The following is a 21,709-nucleotide window of genomic DNA, read 5'->3' as shown; positions in this document are numbered from 1 at the left end:
TCTGACCAGTTTACCTGTCCCTGCTGAAGAAAAGCATCCCCACAGCATGATGCTGCCACCACCATGTTTCACAGTGGGGATGGTGTGTTCAAGGTGATGTGCAGTGTTAGTTTTCCGCCACACATAGCGTTTTGCATTTAGGACAAAAACTTCCATTTTGGTCTCATCCGACCAGAGCACCTTCCTCCACATGTTTGCTGTGTTTCCCACATGGCTTGTGGCAAACTGCAAACAGGACTTCAACAATGGCCACTCTTCCATAAAGGCCCGATTCGTGGAGTGCACGACTAATAGTTGTCCTGTCGACGGATTCTCCCACCTGAGCTGTGGATCTCAGCAGCTCCTCCAGAGTTACCATGGACCTCTTGGCTGCTTCTCTGATCAATGCTCTCCTTGCCCGTCCTGTCAGATTAGGTGGACGGCCATGTCTTGGTAGGTTTGCAGTTGTGCCACACCCTTTCCATTTTCCGATGATGGATTGAACAGCGCTCAGTGAGATGTTCCAAGCTTGGGATATTTTTCTATAACCTAATCCTGCTTTAAACTTCTCCACAACATTACCACTGATCTGTCTGGTGTGTTTCTTGGGCATCATGATGCTGTTTGTTCACTAATGTTCTCTAACAAACCTCTGAGGTCTTCACAGAACAGCTGTATTTAAACTGAGATTAGATTACACACAGGGGGACTCAATTTACTTATTAGTTGACTTCTGAAGGCAATTGGTTGCACTGGATTTTATTTAGGGGTATCAGAGTATGGGGGGCTGAATACTTTTGCACACCACACTTATCAGTTTTTTATTTGTAAAAAAAATTGAAAACCATGTATCATTTTCCTTCCACTTCACAATTATGTGCCACTTTGTGTTGGTCTATGACATAAAATCCCAATGAAATACATTTACGTTTGTGGTTGTAACGTGATAAAATGTGGAAAAGTTCAAGGGGTATGAATACTTTTGCAAGTCACTGTAAGCCTTATACATATAATTCAAAGTATTTAGGTGTTGAAGAGGCTTTTGAACTCATCTTGTCAGTAGGTGACGGTAGAGGCAAATTCTCATTTAACCCTAGAAATTAATTAACAGTGCATTAGAGGAGAGGAGAGGAGAGGAGAGGAGAGGAGAGGAGTTTTACACTAACCCAGCGTGGGAGCATTGAGCGCCATGACGCCGTAGAAGGAGAAAGGTCCGGTCTCAAACTTCATGTTCTCGTTGCCGGCCTCCACCTCCACACGTCCCTGGGGAAAAAACATGAGACAAAAAAAGATGTTTAATGTGAGTTTACAGCTGTGTCAGTATCAAAAACCTGACACCATAAAAAGATGCATGTTGGACTTAGTGTATATGTAGTCTATAGAAAGTCAAAGTTGTTTATAATGGGGTTAGACACTTTACCTGTGCAGAGTAGCACATTTTTCTGACTTAAAAACTTGTGATTTATCAAAGGACCAAGAAGTTATTTGCAATATCACATGATGTTAACAAAGCACACACACAGACTTTCCTCACATGCAGGCCAAGAGAGAGTCCCTTAATCCCTTTCTTGATCTATTTCCTGTATTAAACTGTTTGTATTATTTACCAACTGGACATTATTCCAAGAAAGAAATGAGTGAGGATGAAGTTTATTTTATTTTGAATGTTTTTTTTTTTGTTTTTTTTTTAGAAGCTGCATTCATTCACAGATGAAAGTTGGCAGATAGATGGTGTGGCACCTAAAAAATCTACTTAAGGTCATGTGAATAGCTTTTTTGGAAGCTTATCAGCTGTTTAAGGATCTAAAGTAAATGAACTAACTTTAAGACCATGAGATAGTTTTTCAGCTTAACGTTGTAAACAGAAAAGAAATGCATCAAATCCTTACATTTCAGAATCAGGAACCAGGAAATGGTTCATAATAGCTCAAAAATGGCTAAAACATTGCCCCCGCCCTCCACCCAAAAACAAGCAAACAAAAAAACAGGTCCAGTAACCGTCTCAGGCCTAAACAGAGCAGGACAACACAAGTCTACTTTTTATAGACAGACTGGAAAAATCTAGTTTTTCTGAACTTACAATTTCTGGTCTGTAGAGGGCAGTATAGTTAAAGGCTAAAACAGGGTGACTTACAGTATAGTAGTAAATATTTAAATGATTCCTCCAGAGGGGCTCAGCATCATTTGTTGGAGGACACATGTTTACTTTGGTACTTTGGCCTTAATTAAAGAGACTATGAATCCGACCCCTTTATCATTTGAAAAAAGAGAAGTGGCTTCAGAGGGAATATTGAATTCTCTGTCAAAGTAATAATCAAGGTGGCTCAGCAGGGGGAAGAAGATATTAAAGTCAGAGGGGGGTGAGAGGACAGGCCTCTGTGTTGGTACAGTGAGTTGGCCTGAATCGGCCCACTGGAATGTGTGAACTGCAGCAACAACACAGCACAGTTAATCCACACTGTCCTCCCTCCATCCTCCCACATGTCCCCTACACGCACGCACGCACGCACGCTGATGAAAGCAGAACAGGTGGTAAAATTATAGGGAGACAAAAAGAAAGGACATTGAGCTAGCTGTACCTGAAAATGATTAAAGTCACTTTCAGATCACTATTTCTTTGGTACAACTTCATTCGTCTAGTTAAATGACCTCTGCAGTTTTGTGGATTATAAAGTTGGGCTTAAGACGTCATGATGTTCTTCAAAGACTCAACCAGTCCAAAATCTTCCAGGTGATATAATAAAAAGAGAAATGCAATAATAATGACTAAAATAAGATCTCAGCCTTAATGGAATGTGTCCTAAAATTAATGCATTTACATTAATAAGGCAATCAAATTAGACTTACTCAGACTTACTGTCTTTACTTTTACCTTTTTATGTAAGTTTCTCTTCAAGATCTCCAGACTTTGACTACCACAGCAGAGAGAGTGAATGTTTACAGTCATAACAGTCGGATATAGCCACCCTTGCTGCAATTTAAGGCTGCAAGCCAATTTTAGAAACCTGACATGGAAATTACAGGAGAGTGTGATTGGTGGGTAGGGGGCTGGGGCGTCTGTCACTGAAGTTAAAGTAGACCTCTCAAATAACAAACACTGGGTTGAATTATCTCACAGCATCTTCCTGAAACTCAACTGGGAACATCTCAATGGATGTCAACACTGATCACATCTAAACTGTACATGAACTCTGACCCTGCAGACTTTTCCGTCTATGCAAAAACACAGATTGTTCATGCTGTCATGATATCGAACTTTCTATCTTCAGGGTTGTACCTTAATGTTTGTCGTATAGTTCTGGTTTATCTGTAATTATATTTTAAACATATCTATTAAGTGTTTGCTCAGTAGAATGGCTTTAAAATTAGACCAGCACATCTGATCACAATTTTAATGTATACTGTTGCATGAGCTTTAGCAAGAGGCACATCGCACAAGTCTTAACTTTTCACATTCAATAAGAACAATTCTTCCAAAGAAAACGAGCAATGATTTCTCACCCAGCATGTGTACATTTTGCCTATAAATTGGACGCCTGAGTATAATGGCCATGAGGATTTTACAACATTTTATAGTTCACATGTTGTGTCCCTGTAAAGCACCTCATGACTCATCTTTGTGAGAAGCAACTCAAAGCCAATTCATTTTCAAGTGTAAATGATTAAAGATGATAGAAAATGAAGGATGCAATGAATCCTCTAATCCTTCAGGTCTTGCTATTTCTTTCACACTGTAACTAATTTTGATGTGGCAAGTCGAGCAAACTAAAGAGTGAAAGTTGTCCTGAAAAATAATAAGTCATGATCATTGATCCTTAAGACGACAGAGCACAACCAAGACTTGTTTTGGTTCAATGCGAATTGACGTTAGAAGCATCCAATCAAGTGTGTCCATGTGAGAAATAATAATAAACTTCAGGCTTTAACATAGCCTACATATTATCCCCTGCAGTCCAGCCTGTAAAACACATCTCTCTCATTTTTATTTTTTCAGGCTTTTTGCTTCCTGGTTTTCTTTGTGCTTCATAGTCATGCTTTGATGTTCACAAATAGATCTGAGTCTCAGGCAGTCTTCGTACAGAAAGTGAAAACATATCGTCTTAATGAGGACAACACTTCCATCTGTCAGCTCTGCCCGTGGAGCTCTCTGCATGTGGAGATACTTATTTTCTATCTTTATTCTGAAAGGTTAATTCTTTGAGAGAGGATGGATGCCTCCGTGCCACCCCAGGTCCAAATTCACAGCTTCACACATTCACACCTGCTCAAAACAACTACAGACTTCTACCTTTGGCCACTGAGTAAGCAGAGGTCAAATGCCTTGCTCAAGGACAACTCGCTGCTGAAATAGAAGCAGAGATTCGCTGCAAGCCTCCTCAGGCTCTTCTCTGCTAATAATAAGAAAACAAAACAACGTTTTTCCATCAATATGAGCTCTTAATGTTTCTTTCATAATCCTACCTTCGTCTAAGGCGACTTCTTCATTTCACACTCTAGGTTAAACCTCCTTGGCTTTGTCCCCACCTTAAGGTATATGAGCAGATTTGTAAACATCACCCCTCAATGTATGGCTGACTCTGCGTGTGAGAGCTTGAGCTAGGGTCAAATACTTAACCTGTAACACATGCACACACAAAAAGAAAACAGCGCAAGCATGCAGACTCTGAGGTGATTTGCAGTTATCCAAGCTGCTGCCGCATGGCTGCAGTTTAATTTAAAAAGGGAGGCACGGGGGAGGGACGAGAGAAAGAATAGAAACAGAGGGAGGCGGAGGACAAGAGTGAGAGGTGTAAAACCTGATAGGGCTCTGGTCAGACCAGTTTTCCCTGATCTGCACTGACGGTACAGCCTGCCAACACTTATACAATATACTGCAGCAACATTTTGTATTAAAAAGTAGGGCTCTGAGAGGGCTAATACGGTCCAGATACTTTATTACAGAAGTATCCCCTTGTCAAAGGCTGGTATCATTCTTATTTCTGTCTGGTATGACAAACAACTGTGTATTGTGCAGCCTCTGCAGAGATAGTCTGGGACAACAACTCAAAAACCTGCTCGAACATGGATCTAAGAAGCACTTCCATAAGACAAAGTTCAGACAGAACCGCTGTCTATTTGAAAGTCACATGCTGGCAGGTGGCTGCAGATGAAAGCAAATTAAGAAACACTTGATACCACATGGATTTTATTCTATATGTCTATTGTGAAAAGCACTAGTGCCAAATGTGATGCATATGATCAATTTTGGGATAAATGAAGCCCTTTAAAAACTGTTGTTCAAATTTGAGCAGTGTGTAAGATTAAGTCAGATGAGATTGCAAACCAATAGAAAACTCCTCCACTCAGCCTTTCTCTCCAAACAAGCAGGAGGACACGAGGTCAACAGAAAAATAACAAAAACTGTGTAAAAGGCCGTCTCTAGTATTCAGTCTTATGGTTAGCCTGACGTTTCACTTCTGTAGAAATATAGCAGTGCAATATGGCCATCTTTGTGGCTCTTGTTTTCTGAAAACAAGAGCATCCCATTACAAGCACTGCCAACATAAACACATGATCTACCACATTTAAAACAGCCTTGATTGCTTCAATTTAAATTTCTCACGTTCCAAATGTTGTTGTCCTTCTTACTTGTTTAAAGTTGATCAGGATTTGCTGGCTGAAGGTGAAGTCACATACCTCTAAGAGTCAGTAAGAGCTTAGCTATATTTGAGTCAAGATTTGATGGAATTGTGGGATTAAAAGTGCTAAAAAGTTACAAGAATTGTCAAAAGTGCAGAAGGAAGCGATAGTGTGATTTAGATACTACACACAGATACTTTTCTTATACTCCTTTATTTATTGTCTTATGTCTTGGCATTAGAATGAAAATCCATGTTATCAAGCAACAGTTTATTCGTTATTTTCTATCAAAAATGTCCACAAAACACACATTTGTATATCAGCCTGACAAAGTGGTCATTTATGGCTGTAACCCCACATTACTGGTTTATGACCAAAACTGTAAATAGGGGGAAAAAAAAGAACCAGAATGCATAAACCCAGAAAAGTCAAATGGAAAGTGACAATAAGAATAGTTACACACCTTAGAAAACTTGATACTTTGACCGAGTAAGAGCAGAACAACGTCCCATTCTCATTTATAACTGAGAGCTGTGTCTTTCAGCTTAAAGTTTAAACAGGAATGTGTGTTTATGACGTGTTTTTGCTGAGAAATGAGCAGGAGGAACTGAGCTATAGGTGGGTCTTGGCCAAAGTTCAAGTTGCTGTGATGTGACTCATAAACAACGTGAGTGAGAACTTTGTGTCCCATCTTCGGTCTCTCTCTATAACAAATGAGACATACAGTAAAGGCCCTGCATGACGTATGTTATGCACAACAGCTTTCTAAAAACAACCCTCTTTGTGACTGCTCAGTGGTTATTTATTACTTAGCCGTGCTTGTGAAGAGTTTTTCTATTTCAGTGAAGAGACACATCAAGGTCAGTCAACGATTACTTCTTTTGCTTTTCTACAGCTCATTGATTTCTGGACGTGGATGCGCGAGAAGGGATGAAATAAAGTGACTGTTCTGGTAATTATTACAAAAGTCATGGGACCTTAGTTGTCATAGTAACAACAATAAACGGGTAGTTAAGTTGGTTTTGCTTAGGAACTAATTTGCTTGGAAATGAACAGAAAATAGCAATGTTTAAATTAAACAATAAAGAAGATCAGCTATTGATACCAATTTTGTTTTCACAGAAGGCCCAGGCTGTAAACATGTTTATTTCTGCTGAAAGAAAATGAGATTTTAATATGGGAACTGGCTGAGGATTGGCTTTTGCCATTTTTAACACTTCCGCATTTTATTTTAAACCATGCAGGTTGCTGCTTGAGCAAGACATTAGCCTAGAGATTCCAGTACATTGTTGCACACTTGTAGACCAAGTGTGCATGGGTTTTATGATTATTCTTTTACTTCAGTCTGAAACACAGAGACACAAACACATCAACTCAGCGTGGCTGCACACTCTCGGACATCTGGGTCGACTGAGCTACGCATGGCATCAAAGACCCCTGTGCTGCCCCACACTGTGCCTGTGTGATACTTCTTCGATTTGACCCACAAATGTACCAACTAAAATATCACAGTGCCTTTGTACAGGAATATCTAACAGTATGATTGAACAAGATAATAAAATAAAATATCAAAAACAATATATGAGACGGGGGGGGGGGGGGGGGGGGGCTGATATTAATATGGGCCCCACAACATATGAGGCTAAAATGGTACCAATAACTTGGGATCAAGAACAGGTACTGAAAGAGAGCCATCCTTTCGAAGATAAAGGAAGCATTGACAATGTAAGAGTTGGAATTGGCTTTATAGATACATATACAGATATACAGAGATGGAAAGATTATTGGAACTGGGCCTAAATATAAGTTCTGAAAACAGCAATCATATGACCTCAAAAAGGTGAAAATATCAATATAAAATGAGTGTACAGTTTGTGTGTGTGTGTGTGTGTGTGTGTGTGTGTGTGTGTGTGTGTGTGTGTGTGTGTGTGTGTGTGTGTGTGTGTGAGTGAGTGTGTGCATGCGTTTGGGTGCGTGTGCGAAGACACCCTGTGGAGGACTGGAGTCACTGGTTTGTTAATAACCAGCAGGTTTGAGAAACCAGTAGGAGGCCATGACCTAAACCACACAAACACTTCTGACTGTGTGATTGTGTGTTAGTGTGTGTGTGTTTGTGGTTGTGTTTGTCTATCTATCTAGCCTCAGTGATTAGTGCAGTGGTTCTCAACCCCCCCCCCAGCAAGATTGTGAACATGAATTTCACAATGACATGTGCAGGCAAACACAATGAATAGCTATTTCTAGAATTGGAGTGGCACCTAGGGTGTCCAGTCAAGGAGGGCCCAGACCACGCTGCTGCCCCCGGCCACCTGCCCCACTGTTTGAGAACCACTGGTTAAGTCTGTTACCGTGTGTTTGTCATAAAATAAACTGCAATCAGATGACCTCAAAACTGACTTTGGTTAATGGTTGATGTAAGACTGAACAGTTTCCTTTATTAGCTTGTGCAAAGCAACTGAGTCACACACACACGCACGCGCGCGCGCTTTGCACAAGCTAATAAAGGAAACTGTACACTTCATGCACATGCACAAGCACGCGGGTACACAACGCTGACAGCCTTCATTGTGGAGAAATCCAGAGTTTCATGTCTGTATCTGACTAAAATGACTCAATATAAGCCACAAAGTAGCTGTCATGTTCTCTGTGTTGTTCTCTGATGTGCAGACGCGGTCCGCCTGTTTGTAAACTGAGCACGCTTCATAATAACATAAAGCATGCATGCATTGTATAACAATGTTATGTACAAGAGGTAATCGTGCTTTTAGGCACGGTTAGTCCTGGCCAGTGTGACCGCGGGCCGTGCAGGCTAGCGTGGGACTGGCGCAGCGGGGGTCCAATCGTGCTCGAGTACGGCACGGTACAGATGGCCAGTGTGACCGCGCCCTTAGTCAACACAGCATGTTCGGTGTAATTTGTCGCTCTCAAGTTCTCAATAAGGAAAATATTGAAGATTTTAGGTAAATCGAAAGCTTTGCCTTCAGGCTCAGCTCCCTCTTCACCATGACAGTCCGGGCACAACGCCTGCATTACTGTCGACTCTGAGACAATCCGTCCGTCAATCTCACGGCTCATCCCCTAGCTCATGTACAACACCTCAAGATAATTAAACTCCTTCACTTGGGGCAAGGACTCACTCCTCACCCAGAGAGAGCAATCCACTGTTTTTTGTCAGAGAACAATGGCCTCGGACTTGGAGGTGCCGACACTCATCCCAGCCGCTTCTTACTCGGCAGCAAACAGCCCCAATGCCTGCTGAAGGTCCCAGCATGAGGAAGCCAACAAAACCACATCATCTGCAAAAAGCAGAGATTAGATTTTGAGGCCCCCAAACTGGGAACCCTTGACATCCTGTCCATGAAAATCACAAACAGAACCGATGACAAGTGGCAACGCTGGCAAAGGCCAACACGCACCAGGAACGTGTCTGACTTTGTGCTGAGAATGCACAGCTCCCACTTTGGTCATAGAGAGACTAGACGGCTTGTAGTAACAGTCTTGGATCGCCATATTCCTGCAGTACCCTACACATGATCCCCTGAGGGACACGGTCAAAAGCCTTCTCCAAGTCCACAAAACGCATGTAGACTGGATGAGCAAAGTGTCAACCAGAAAACTTAAAACAACACAACTTTAGGGAGAACGCTTGTTAGAGGTAAGTCTCATTTGTAAAAAAAAAAAAAAAAACAAGCCGGCTTTCCCCAAATATTTCCTGTTTATTACCAAAGAACTAAAACACAGGATATGTAGTATATGGTCTGAACATCATTTACTTTTCCAGACACTGGAGAAAGCCTGAGAACACACCAATGATCTAACTTTGCCTTTGTGCAGTCTGACCTTGTTCTATGAGAAACACTGAGCATCTTTATAGATGCATGAATCACACTGGTCATAAACAAACAGCCTGTCTGCTGACAGCGAAGATCACAACTGGGAAAACACACACACACACACACACACACACACACACACACACACACACACGCAGATATACACACTTTAAAAGAGATGGAACAAGGTCAATGAATAATTAGTATCTGAGGGTTTTTAGTTCTCATGAGTCTACCACACTCCCACACATTGGACATACACACCAATGATAAAAAAGAAACATGCATACGGTTCACACACACACACACACACACACACACACACACACACACGCACGCACGCACGCACGCACGCACGCACACTCCACATTCTTCCCAACTTAATCACCTCAGTTGATCCACAAGCTTTGACCACAAATATTTCATTCTTTTAACTTAAAAAAAGAGTTTAAAAAAACACAGCTCCAAATCAATGCATTAGATAATATACAGTTATATGACATAATGTTCCTCATTGACACAACCTGAAACCAACTTTACCCATAATGTAACTCATCCAGTGAGAGGGACTCTGGGATTCCAGTGTGTTCTGCTAATAGCAGGTCATTGAACCTGAAAAGTAGATTTGGTAGTGAAATGTGAAGGTTGGGAAAGTGAAACAATTTTATGCCATATTTTCTTGACTCACAAACTTTATTCAAAGGAAGAAATGGGTCCCATGAACACTGTTTGGAGTTAAAAAGCTACGAGAAGAGTAACGGTTCGGTGGGCATCCCACCATAACTTCTAGCGTAGCATTTTATCTTGAAACTGTGTCACAGGGACCAAATTTTCCTCTGAGGACAGTTTGTGTGTAGAGTTCTGAACATTTACCACAGGATCTGTACATTTCTTCAACTTTCAAATTTCTCTACCAAAACTCCATAGTGCACCTTCAAGCTGCCTCTAAGACTGCTGCTAAGCACAGGCTCAGGTTTCATTTGAACTGCAAACTTTTTAGCCCCAACTGACACTGAAGAAAGTGACATCACTGGTTTATGTTGATTGACTGATGTTCCTGTTATAAATGTAATATCTTATTTCAATGTGTTCTTATTAACTTTGTCCCTCAGATTATCATTTCTTTACTTTTATTTCTCTTCACTTTGTCAGTTAATTTTCATAAACGTTATAGTTTGAATGTTTTTCTTTGTTTGAAAAGTCAATTAAATAACTGAAAAAAAACTATAACTTTGCTACATTTAAGATAGCGTAGACTATTCATTGAGTAACAAAGTTGTATCTTTTGAAATCCTCATGATCAACTAATTCAACTCTTTGAATTAGGAGAAAAACAAGGCATCTGTATTTGTCGCTTGCTTGTAATAAGCCCATGGACATTATTGCATGGTTTCACTAGGTGCACTGTGTCCAGGCTCTCACACACAACAAGTCTTTTAAAAGGCAGACCTTTAGTGAAAGGTAGCATGCTTGTTGCCCAAAAATTGTGTGACAAAGAGTTGCTTAATGTAGTTTGCATTGACTAAAGAGTGTTGCTGTCCTCTTCCAAACACCCCTGATGGCTGTCATGGATGATTTGCATCATTGTTAATGTGATGATTCTTCAAAGAGAGCTGGACTTAAAGAAACAAAGAGGAATAGAATTTTACAAAACACTACAAAAGAGGATTGTACTTTTGGATTTCAAATCAGAAAACTAAAGAGCCATGTACTGTAAATGACAGTGGAGAAGCTATTTATCACTCTGGCTGAACTTTAACTTTACTTTGATTCACCTCATAATTCTGCATGAGATGTAAGATGTATTACCCAGATCAGATGTAAGATATATATCGGGTTCCTCATTAGGTTTCTACATTGGACTTTCATTTCAGTTCTCAAACATGTAAAAACGCCCAAGCATTCCCCTACATTCAACACTTGCTTCAACATAACATCACTTTTTGATTTTCTGGAACCAACATGCTAATGTCATATATCTAAAAATAACCAGTGTCAATTTAAAATGATCCTTTTGTGTCTTTCACTTCTTTTTCATTTCCACTACCCCTCCTCTCTGCCTCCTCCTCTCTGCCCTTCCTCCGTTTCCAAATAAGCACTCCTGGAATGTGAGAGCATAAACGTGTTTACAGGACAAATATGAGCAGCACACAAACACAGGCTTAGTCACTGACTCCTCATAGGAACAAGAACCTAAAATGTAATGGTGTAGTCTGCATTGAATCTGTAACTCCTGGAATACATTTTAATCTGCACTCGATCTAATGAAAGTAGTCTCTTTTATTTTGGGAGAGAACTATATAGATACATTTTGCACATTTAATCTATGTAAAAAAACATCTCCTTTTTTACTTTGATTAGATATTACCTGAGTCAGACAACAAGCAAAGCAAAACAGCATTTTGAGTTGAGACACTTCACCTCTTTAGCTGCTGCATTTGAAATCTGCCTGAAGCCCACAGGATTTACCGGTATACTGCAGTCACACACACAACTTTTCCCAAATACCGGCTCCAGCAGGATCTTTCCTCTTGTGAAAGTCTCCTTCCTGGCACACTGACACTAAATGCCACTCTCTCCAAAAAGGTCTCAGAGGATTACTATTCAACATGTGGGGTCTCTTCACAACATCCTCCGTATCCAGCCTCACACTGTGTGTGTGTGTGTGTGTGTGTGTGTGTGTGTGTGTGTGTGTGTGTGTGTGTGTGTGTGTGTGTGTGTGTGTGTGTGTGTGTGTGTGTGTGTGTGTGTGTGTGTGTGTGGGGGTCTCACAGAGAAGATCAGCAGGGAGAAAGTTGAAGCGATCCCTGCTTTACTGAACTAATTGCTGTTTATGCACAGAGGCATATCAGACAAGTGAGAAATAAATGTGTGGTGAACTGCAAATTCAAGACTATGAAGCATCATTTTCCCACATAGTGGGATAATAGCACACGTGTACATGTACACAGTGTGTGGATACAGCAGACGATCAAATGCAGTTTGGGTAATGTTTGTGTGTTTAGAGTGTGTGAGCATGCAGAGGAAGGTACAGTAGGTGTATTCATTTGAGTAAGATGTTCTCCTCGCTCAACTCACATCCTATATAATGAGGAGCTTTAATTAAGAGCATGTCCTTTAGGACTGGTAACACCCACTTTCCTAACTCCTTTCTTTATTTCTTTCTGCTTCTGTGTTAAAATGATGACATTTTGGAAGACTTAAATAGCTCATGGTTGATTATAACATTAGTGCTCCAACAGAGGTATATTTAAGTACATACAGTGGGAGACATTAGTTTTCTTTGGGTACTATCCAGTGGTTGAATGTGCATGTTAGAATGTTAAAACTGTGTGTTGATGCTACTCTTGGCTACATCCAGCTAAGAAATTTATAATCTCAATGACTCAAAACTGGCTCAATAAAACTGAAATCTGCTTTTACATGATTCACCAACAGGACAGAACCTCAAACATAGTAAGGCCGCTACAACGTTCAGAAGGTTGGCTTTAACCTCCTGCAGCCTGGCACTCCACCAAACCCTACTATTAAGCATCTTTAAGAAGCCGGATAATCTCCTCGTAGAGTTGACTGACTTTGGATCGTTTGTGGTTGTTGTTAGTATGACAACACAAGTACTCAGAGTTTGGAGAATATACTCTGCATTCATGAAATGATTGCTTTGCGTCTTCTTTAATGTGATTGGTGGGAACAGAAGTCTGTATATTGATAATCAACATCTACTTAAATTGAAAGCTTGATGACAAAAGTGGCTGAAAGTTTGAGTCTGGATTCAATCATAAATCAACTAAACGTCTACTTGTATACAGACTTGAATATTTACTAAATTATCTTAATATACAGTTACTACCTTTAAAGCTGCTCTTCTCTGACAGAGAGGGGTCTGAGGGATAAGGCACAAGTCAAATTATTGATAACACAATATATTGTCGACTTGACTCGTTTGATATTCTGATTGAATCGTTAATGCCAAATATTGATTGATTTCTTTTTTTTCTTTAAAAGGAACAACAGCGCTCTAAAAAGATTTCCCAGCCAATTTGACTCTCTGCATCACTACTTCATGACTACCTCACGGTGGCACTTACAACATGAAAGAGGGTAACGTAAACCTGCGTTTATTGGACAAAGAAGAAGTTGACAGCAGACGAAAAGAAGAGGAAGAAAAGAGCGGATAATGTTGTACAGCAGGGAAGTGCAGTTAAGAGATAAAGCTAAATAACACACAAACCAAACTCCTTTTTTTGTCATTAAGGCCACTTGGGTCTTTTTTATAGAACAAATCCCAGTGAGGCTTCAACATTGATTTACTGATTAGAGGAGCTGTGAATGTTTTGAATGTTTATTTGAATTTATTTTTTTTAACTCTACATCAAAATAACTAGAACTCACTTGCGTAATGACTCAACTTGTTGTTGAAAGCTATAAACATGCAAACAGAAACTTTAGCAAACACAGACACACTTTATCAACATTCTCTGGACCCTAGAGGGTTTTTTGCTGAGTGTGACGCCCACCTCCATCTGTCACAAGCTAAAACTCAGAGCTGAGTTTAACAACAAGACAGAGCACTGAGTGCCGCTAAGTTTCAAATGATGAGTGGACGGGTAGAGGAGGACGAGATGGAGACTGAGATCAGGGTCCCAGCTGAATCTTTTTGAATTTGACATTTGGGGGGCGGGATTTGTTCATCACAAATATTAATATTGTTCTTCCGATTTTAGCCCTTTTATTGTCAGTAGCGTGTTGCTGCTGCAGTTGCTAAAATGGCAATTAAAGAACAGAGGTCAGGAACACATTTATCTACACTAGTAATAGCACCTCGTAAATTTGATGACCAAGGACAGCTTTCAAAGACAAGGTGGACACCAATCAGAGTACTGAATGTGAATCAGGTTTTGTTTGTTTGACCTAAGAACACATTTGGTGTTTTGACTTGGGTCTCAAATGTTAGCTTACCAATGGACAGCAAGCAATCATATGTTACAAAAAATATACCTTGTTACCTGTATATCATCTTCTTCAACAATTTATGAACTTGTAACTGCTTCCTTTCTTCTATTGGGCACTTATTTTTTCTTTACTATAATTTTTTTTCTCCTGATTAAAAGGGATAACATCAAATATTCTGTACTTGTGTTGTACACTATTGCTTATATAATTTTTTGGTTGATTTATGTCGCTATATAATGACATACTTCCATGATCTTTGCACCCTGATAAAGTCTTTTGAATATTTGTAACACAACAGAGGGCCTTGGATATATTTTTTGTGTTTTCCTACTAAACTCTTCAGAAGACTTTTTCATGGTTACATTCCAGGCTCCCCAAAGAGCACCTGTTTGCTGTGCATCTAACCATTGATCTTTCAGTGAAGACCAGTTGGTGCAACTGGCCCCAGATCAACTACTTAATGGACAGGGTGTTCAGACTGCTTTGTCAACAGCGATGTCAGAAGTCAAGAATGATCTCTGAAACAAGGAGAGCTATGGGAAGAGGTTTTACAAGAGCCTGATCTCCTTTTAATCAGCTTTTCGAAGGTCAGGCCTGCTATTTCACCCACGCTGAAGCAACCAGCAGTCACAGTTTGAACTGATGCCTCACCCTATTCATCGTTAACAAAACATACCTGCAGGATGAGGACGAAGTAGTCCACGGGCTTGCCCCTCTGGTAGACGTAGTGATGGGATGAGCGCTTGTCGTTGTCGTTGAACTTGATCTCCTGGATCACGTCTGGATGGCGCAGGATTCTCAGCAGCACTTTGTCTGACACCTGTGATTGGCTGAACAAGCTCACCTCTGCAGGAGGAGACGAGGAAATTATGTTAAGCTATACTATATAAGTCTATTTTTAATGACACACAACACAAATATCACCCTAAGTTTTTGGATATCAGTATAGTTCAATACACACATCTTTATGTGATGCACCTACACAACTGTGTAGCGGCAACTTCCTTACCTGCTGACATCAGATTCAGGTTCAGGATGAGTCATTCATGCTTTTGTCTGTAGTACAACATGTTATTATGTAACAAGGTGTGTGCCAAGTACATCTGTTACACACAGCTTAATGTAGCCTGAACAAAAGAGTGTAACACATAAACTTCACCGTGACAAAGTTAATGAAGAAAAGGATTAAAGGATGAAGTGATCAAGACGAATTAGAAAGCACATTAAACTAATCTAATGCTTTCATTGACCTAAATGGATTTTACATGAATTAAGTCCTGAGCTGCAAAAATGTGTCAATTAGTCTATAGTTGAATTGTTCATCAACTATTTCCCATTACTGAATTATCATAAATATATTAAAAATTTTAACTGAATGTATATCTTAACTTTGACTCTCTGATGGACAAAATAAGACTTTTAAGTACCATTGCCTGTGGGAAATTATTACACAGGGTCTTTAATATTTTGTGTACTGAATTGTTTTATATCAGGGAATTTTTATTTGCAGTTACGGTTCCCTTTTTTATTTCTTTCTTTATGTAATCATTTTTGTAACCTGTGATGTCTTGAAGATGGTTAATCTATTTTCACACTTTTACACTAATAATCTAAATGCCAAAAGAAAATGTCAAGCCAGGGCCATACTTGTGTTGAGCATTTCTTATACTATTTTTGACACCACACAGACACTTATTCAATAAGTCTTTAGACAAGAATTAGGAAGTAGATTAAGGGAGGCTTAAAAAAAATATTTTCCTAAAATAAGCCTGGTGAATTAGTTATTATCTGCCTTCTTGTTAATAAAGCAAGTTAACATAATTGTTGATTTTCTTTCCTGTTAAAAGAAAGAACTGGTGGAATCTCAAATCTCCGTAGAGGAGGCTGTTGCAATAAAGGCTCAACCCGAAGTGCCTTCAACCCCACCCAAGCTGAGAACAAAACAACAGTCCACCCTGCAAACAAAACCCTCTGCAAAGCAGTGAGAGGTGAGGCGTATACGACCGATGTCGACATTCATCATCAAGAAGGCAAACAAACTCCTTTCACTCTGGTTAATGTATTATATGAACAAGTTCGTCTGGTTTATTTAATCAAGACAAAAACTGTTAGTCACTGCTGTGGCTCACTTATGCAAAACATTTTCACCGCCTATACATTTTATCATCTTCACGGTTTGTTAATTTTTTCTTAGTACGAAAAGACATCACACTTACAAATCACTGCTGCTGCAGAACACTGATGTCCTTTAAGTTATATCATAAAGCTTTACACTATGCTGCCATGAGCCACTTAAAAAAAGCTCCCTGACCTGTGTCTTGATCATATCTCTTAAAGATCAGTGACACTCCAGGTATAAAAACGCCAAAATCAAACTAAATGTAAAAAGAGCTGGGTGATGATCGTTGATAGAGCAAGAAGAAAAGCAGGGAACAGAAAGGTCCTGGGCTGAAAACAGAACGGCTAGGAGGGGGAAAAAAAGTCCTGTGTAATGTAAATAGAAAGAAAAAGAAAAGCATCAATCTTAGAAAGAAAACCAAAAGAAAACCTGCAGATACTGCAGCAGATTAGAGTCTGACTTCCACCTGTATTAAGTGTCTGTGAGACTAGAAAGTGCTACGTCATGCTAGCATTGGCTAGCTAATTCTGGCAGAGCATATCAGCTAACGCTCCCTAACTGGACATAGTGCAACATGTTCTCAGGTGATGTGTAGCAGTGTGGAGGCATCACATCCAGCTGGCCTGCATCCAGAGTCTTTTGTGGTAAGCCTGCACAGGCAGCCTTACCGGTACTTCTCTGATTTTAAATATGGCCTTCCAAGTAAAGAAACACATTTGAACTTCGTCCCTGCCTACAACAATAATAATAATAATAATAATATTTATATTTGCACAGCACTCTTTAATACAGCTGAGCAGGTAAAACAGGACTGTACAAACTTCTTCCCTTGAGGCTCTAGCATGTTTTAACCTGCTGAGCTTGTCAGAATCCATCCTGACATAATAACAAGGATCTGTTGTGTCTTCAAATCCCAGATAAATGATCAAATGCACAGTCAGTTTATAAATGATAAATAATCTACTGGCAGCATGAAGTATTATTGTGATGAATGACTCTGTGTGTACGTCTGTGTGCATCTGTCCATTCCCTACCTGTAGCAAGGAAGCGATGAGCAGCGAGCAGCAGCTGAGGCGAGACCTTCACTTTTGATTCGCTCTCGTGTTTGAAGGCAGAGAAGTCTCTCTTATTCTTATTGGGTGCAACCTTTTTCCTGTTACGGTTATCAGCTGAGAAGAGACACACACATTAGATCAAAATATTCATCCCTGCTGATTAAAGAAAAAGCTTTGTTGGTAACTCACTGTAAAGATCTGATTCATCCAGAATCTCCGATTTGATAATCTCCTCGATCACGTCTTCTAGGGTGACCAGCCCCACCACCTCGTAGAAAGGATCTCCCTCCCCCTCGTTGTTCACCTTCTGGACGATGGCCAGGTGAGATTTTCCTAAAGTGGAGGAAAGAGGATCAGGAACGTGAGTGGCGTGTTCGGCTCCCCAATACATCTACTCCATAACGCCTTTGAATCAAGTCTGGCAAAAGCAGGGTGGAAGGAGAAAGGTTTACGCGGGTTATGCTAACATTTCCTGATCTGTTGATTTTTTATGACGATCCAGAGAAGCAAAAGATTGTAATCTCAACTATTGGAAACATTTTTCTCTATAAACGGCACCCAGAAGGATCAGTCCAGAACTACAAATACACTGAAAATGAAAAGTAAATTACTTAGCCTTGCTCCTGCTGGTAATACATTTCTTTTGGAGCTGTTGTAGCTGTATTCTGCATGTTCCTTCAAAATAAAACTACACAGTTGTCACTTCATATTGTCAACACACCTCAGCTTTTCTTTGTATGCTCTACCCTACACAAACCTTTGCCAAGTCCCTCATTATGACAAACAATCATATCGTGATGGATATCTATCTGATAGCGGTCTTTTCTAACATTCACCCATCAGCCCACTCTTTGTGCTTGCACCACATACAGCCTGTTAATGTGTATGGGTTGTTACTGTTGGGATTGGGTCTGGACTTTGGCCAAGAGTGTCACATTACATTTTCTCCTCATCAATCCAGACAACTCCTGTATGAGGGTTCACATACAACAACTGGTCTAAAATAGACTCTCTCTGACAGACATGCCAATATCAAGAGATTTGTTTCAATCTGCAAGATTGTTGAGGGTAATGTAATTTAGTTGTCTTTCATTTTGGTTTAAAAAAAACAGCATCTGTGAAGGATATCACATTATTGTTATCATTTGGAGGATGGTTCATTTTAATGGTGCTGTTGTGATGTTGGCTAAATGACATGCTGAAAAATTTGATTGACTCTCGGGCAATGTGTCAGAATAATAATGTGGGATGGGTCATGTAAATGAAAATACATAAATATTCATTCATTCATTCATTTGGTATAACCACAAGGTACTAGATCATGATAAGGAACAAAACGAGAGAAAAAGAGATGGTAGAGGATTCATCAACTGTTTGTTTCCAAAATGAGAGCAAGAGATCAATGGGACTTACAAAGAGCTCATATGACAAACGATTAAAAAGAAGACCAGAGGCTTTAAGTGGCTGCCTTTGTGTGAGCGTGTGTCCTTGATGCCTGCCCATTACAACACAAACACACTCAACCGCTCTTAGTTTCGACCTTGCCTAGTTTATCTACATATATAGAGCAGAGGAATTTATTTCCAACGAGGCTGGCTTCACAGTGACAGCCTGTGATGTCCTGAGATACCTCGGTAGAGGCAGGCGGGTGATGGACTGTATATTTAGTCTGGAGACGTTTAGGTCTGGAAATGAGTGTTGAGTAAGCCTGGACATACATTTTTGGCACAATGACCAGCAAAACAAGGTCCAAACTATTCTTATAACTGCATGAGGTTTGATGGGGTTTTTTTTGTATAAACTTATTTTTCAGATAATCCATTCATTTAGTCTAGAAAATGTCTGACAATATGGCAAGTGCATTTCATTTGATCAAAAAGAAGTGGTTTATTTAAAGACACATTTGGCATATTGCAGGATTTTTTCCTTCGAACAAGGACACTTTTACAGGAACATAGCATTTCAACCAGGAACCCCAGCCAAAACTAAGTTCTGCTTAATTTTTCAACAGATTTTGGCAACGGGAACTTGTTTCATCTCCTACCCAAAAATGTGGTTTCCTTGGAATGACATCACATAACTAAGAAGGATATGATTTCATTATTTCTTCCAGACAAAAGCATGAGTCAACAGTGTCCCACCATAAGAACCCTTTGAGAACATTACTCATTAGCTTAACATTGTTGATTCCACACAAGACCACTGTAGAAACAGAAATAGAGACATCGTGTCATGGAAAAGAAACTCTGTGTGTGTGTGTGTGTGTGTGTGTGTGTGTGTGTGTGTGTGTGTGTGTGACCTCTCCCTGCGGTGCTGAGTCAATATTTCAGAGGAAGTAGGACCCCAGGGGACATACTTACCCCCAGTTACTGAGGAGTCACTTGAGTGTCTATATTGACTCCATTGGACACACAAGGGCAAACACACATAAACACACACAAACTGTACGAGGAAGTCCAGCCATACACAGGCCTCGTCATGCATTCAGTGTCTGACCTCTATCAGCTGAGTCTACAATTAGAAAACCCACAAAGTCAGCCTGCTCCTGTGCATCTGCAGCTGCGGATTTCCATGCGAGACGCGTTTGTTTGTTTGTCCTGATGCAGCACACTCACCTCGAGCTCACACACACACACACACACAAATGCGAACAGCTGTCAAACATCAATCTGAGCATCTGATGTGACACGAGAGTATTCCTTCTGTAAAATCCATCCCTCCATCACTCATCTTTTCTCCAGAGTGGAAGCTGAAGTGACAGGGATGGGTCTCTAAAAAGGCTGACACTGTTCCCTCCTAAGTTCATCAAGAGAACTTACATTTTACCAACTACTCCTGGCTATGCTTTTTAGAATATATGTCTGGTTTCAAGCTTTCTATTTGACAAGAACTTTCATTTAATTTAGATTTTTTATTCGATTTTGAAATACTTTATTAAGCCCTGAGGGAAATTCTGGTTTACACTCTGGGCCTGATTTACGAAAGGTTTGCGTGTCTTAAAACATGTGAAAACTTGATACCACCAGCTAAAAAAAGTGCTAACCTGATCTACTAATGGCGCGCAGTGAGGATTGCGTCTTTCATATGAGCAAAACAACACGCATTGTCCATTTAGTACGTTTGCCTTAATGAATGAAAGTTAGTACACGCATTGCGATTTACCAAGCCTGGCAAAATTTGCTGTGATTGTGACGGCGTCTGTATTTAACACCTCTGAAAAGAACGTGCTAACCCAGGAGACCAGCGTTACGCACAACAGGCTGCTGTTATTGAAGTTAGGAGGAGACATAAGCACGATCCAAGAAGGCATACAGATCTGGTGCGCTCCTCTCCGTAGTGCGCGCGTCTCCTCCCTCTACAGCCCGCTGCTGCTACGCTTGGATGGGGGGAGTGTCGCGCCTGTGCGCCACAGAGGAGACAGCTCGCACCTTCTGCGCAATGTATGACAATTCATCTTCAAAAGATGGAGGGAAGAAAAGAGAGGCCCTGTTTAATGCCGAGGTTTTCTTAAAAGCCAAATTCTATTTTTGTAATATTCAGTTTTATCTGCTATAACTCGAAAATACTGTACGTTTAATGGCTCTTCCACTGATACCTATGTTGCGCTTGCAGTCATCCTGCTTTCTGTCCAAACTCTCCGTGACTTAAACCAGTAGAACACGCAAAAACCTAACTTAAGTACTACCGCCTCCACAAGGTTTGCACCTGGTGTCATTCACGCAAATTTTCTTAGTAGATCACCAGCAAAACGCCCACCAACCAAACGTGCAAATTGTTGAGAACAAACACGCAATTTAGTACTCTTTAATTGGGATCTTAGTATCTTAGTTGAACCAGCGACCCTCATAGTTCCCAACCCAAGTCCCTACAGACTGAGCTACTGCCGCCCCGAGAAAAAGAGAACTATTAGAAGGAAAAACTTAAAAACTACAGATACCTTTATTTTCACATCACTTTTTATTTATCCTTTAATTGTGTCTTTTCACACACATAAAAGGAAGTGGTGTATTCCTGGAGAAACGACATGTAGGTAATAGGAGATCAAACTATTATTTCAAACTGAATATAGGTAGTTTAACTATAAAGAGGAATGTTTACTGCATACTGTATATATTAAAGTACAATCATTTCTGTTTCAAACTATGCAACCA

General features: G+C 40.2%; 2 protein-coding genes across 3 annotated transcripts in view; both read right to left on the bottom strand.

The window, feature by feature from the left end:
* Positions 1-21,709, bottom strand: part of LOC132974347 (histone H2A.V) — a 212,014-nt gene that overhangs the window by 101,813 nt on the left and 88,492 nt on the right. The gene's annotated exons all lie outside the window — the stretch shown is intronic.
* Positions 1-21,709, bottom strand: part of LOC132974344 (metal transporter CNNM4) — a 46,812-nt gene that overhangs the window by 12,938 nt on the left and 12,165 nt on the right. For both annotated transcript variants that reach the window (XM_061038361.1, XM_061038362.1), the window contains exons 2-5: positions 17,748-17,891; positions 17,538-17,672; positions 15,061-15,230; positions 1,146-1,242 (exon numbers count right to left, since the gene is read on the bottom strand). In XM_061038361.1, coding sequence (XP_060894344.1) covers positions 1,146-1,242; positions 15,061-15,230; positions 17,538-17,672; positions 17,748-17,891 — 546 coding nt within the window. The remainder of the gene's footprint in view (positions 1-1,145; positions 1,243-15,060; positions 15,231-17,537; positions 17,673-17,747; positions 17,892-21,709) is intronic.

This window comes from Labrus mixtus, chromosome 5, assembly GCF_963584025.1.
Source record: "Labrus mixtus chromosome 5, fLabMix1.1, whole genome shotgun sequence".
In the NCBI taxonomy this organism is placed as follows: domain Eukaryota; kingdom Metazoa; phylum Chordata; class Actinopteri; order Labriformes; family Labridae; genus Labrus; species Labrus mixtus.
The sequence above is the reverse complement of the archived record's forward strand: the minus strand, read 5'-3'. Positions and strand labels throughout refer to the sequence as shown.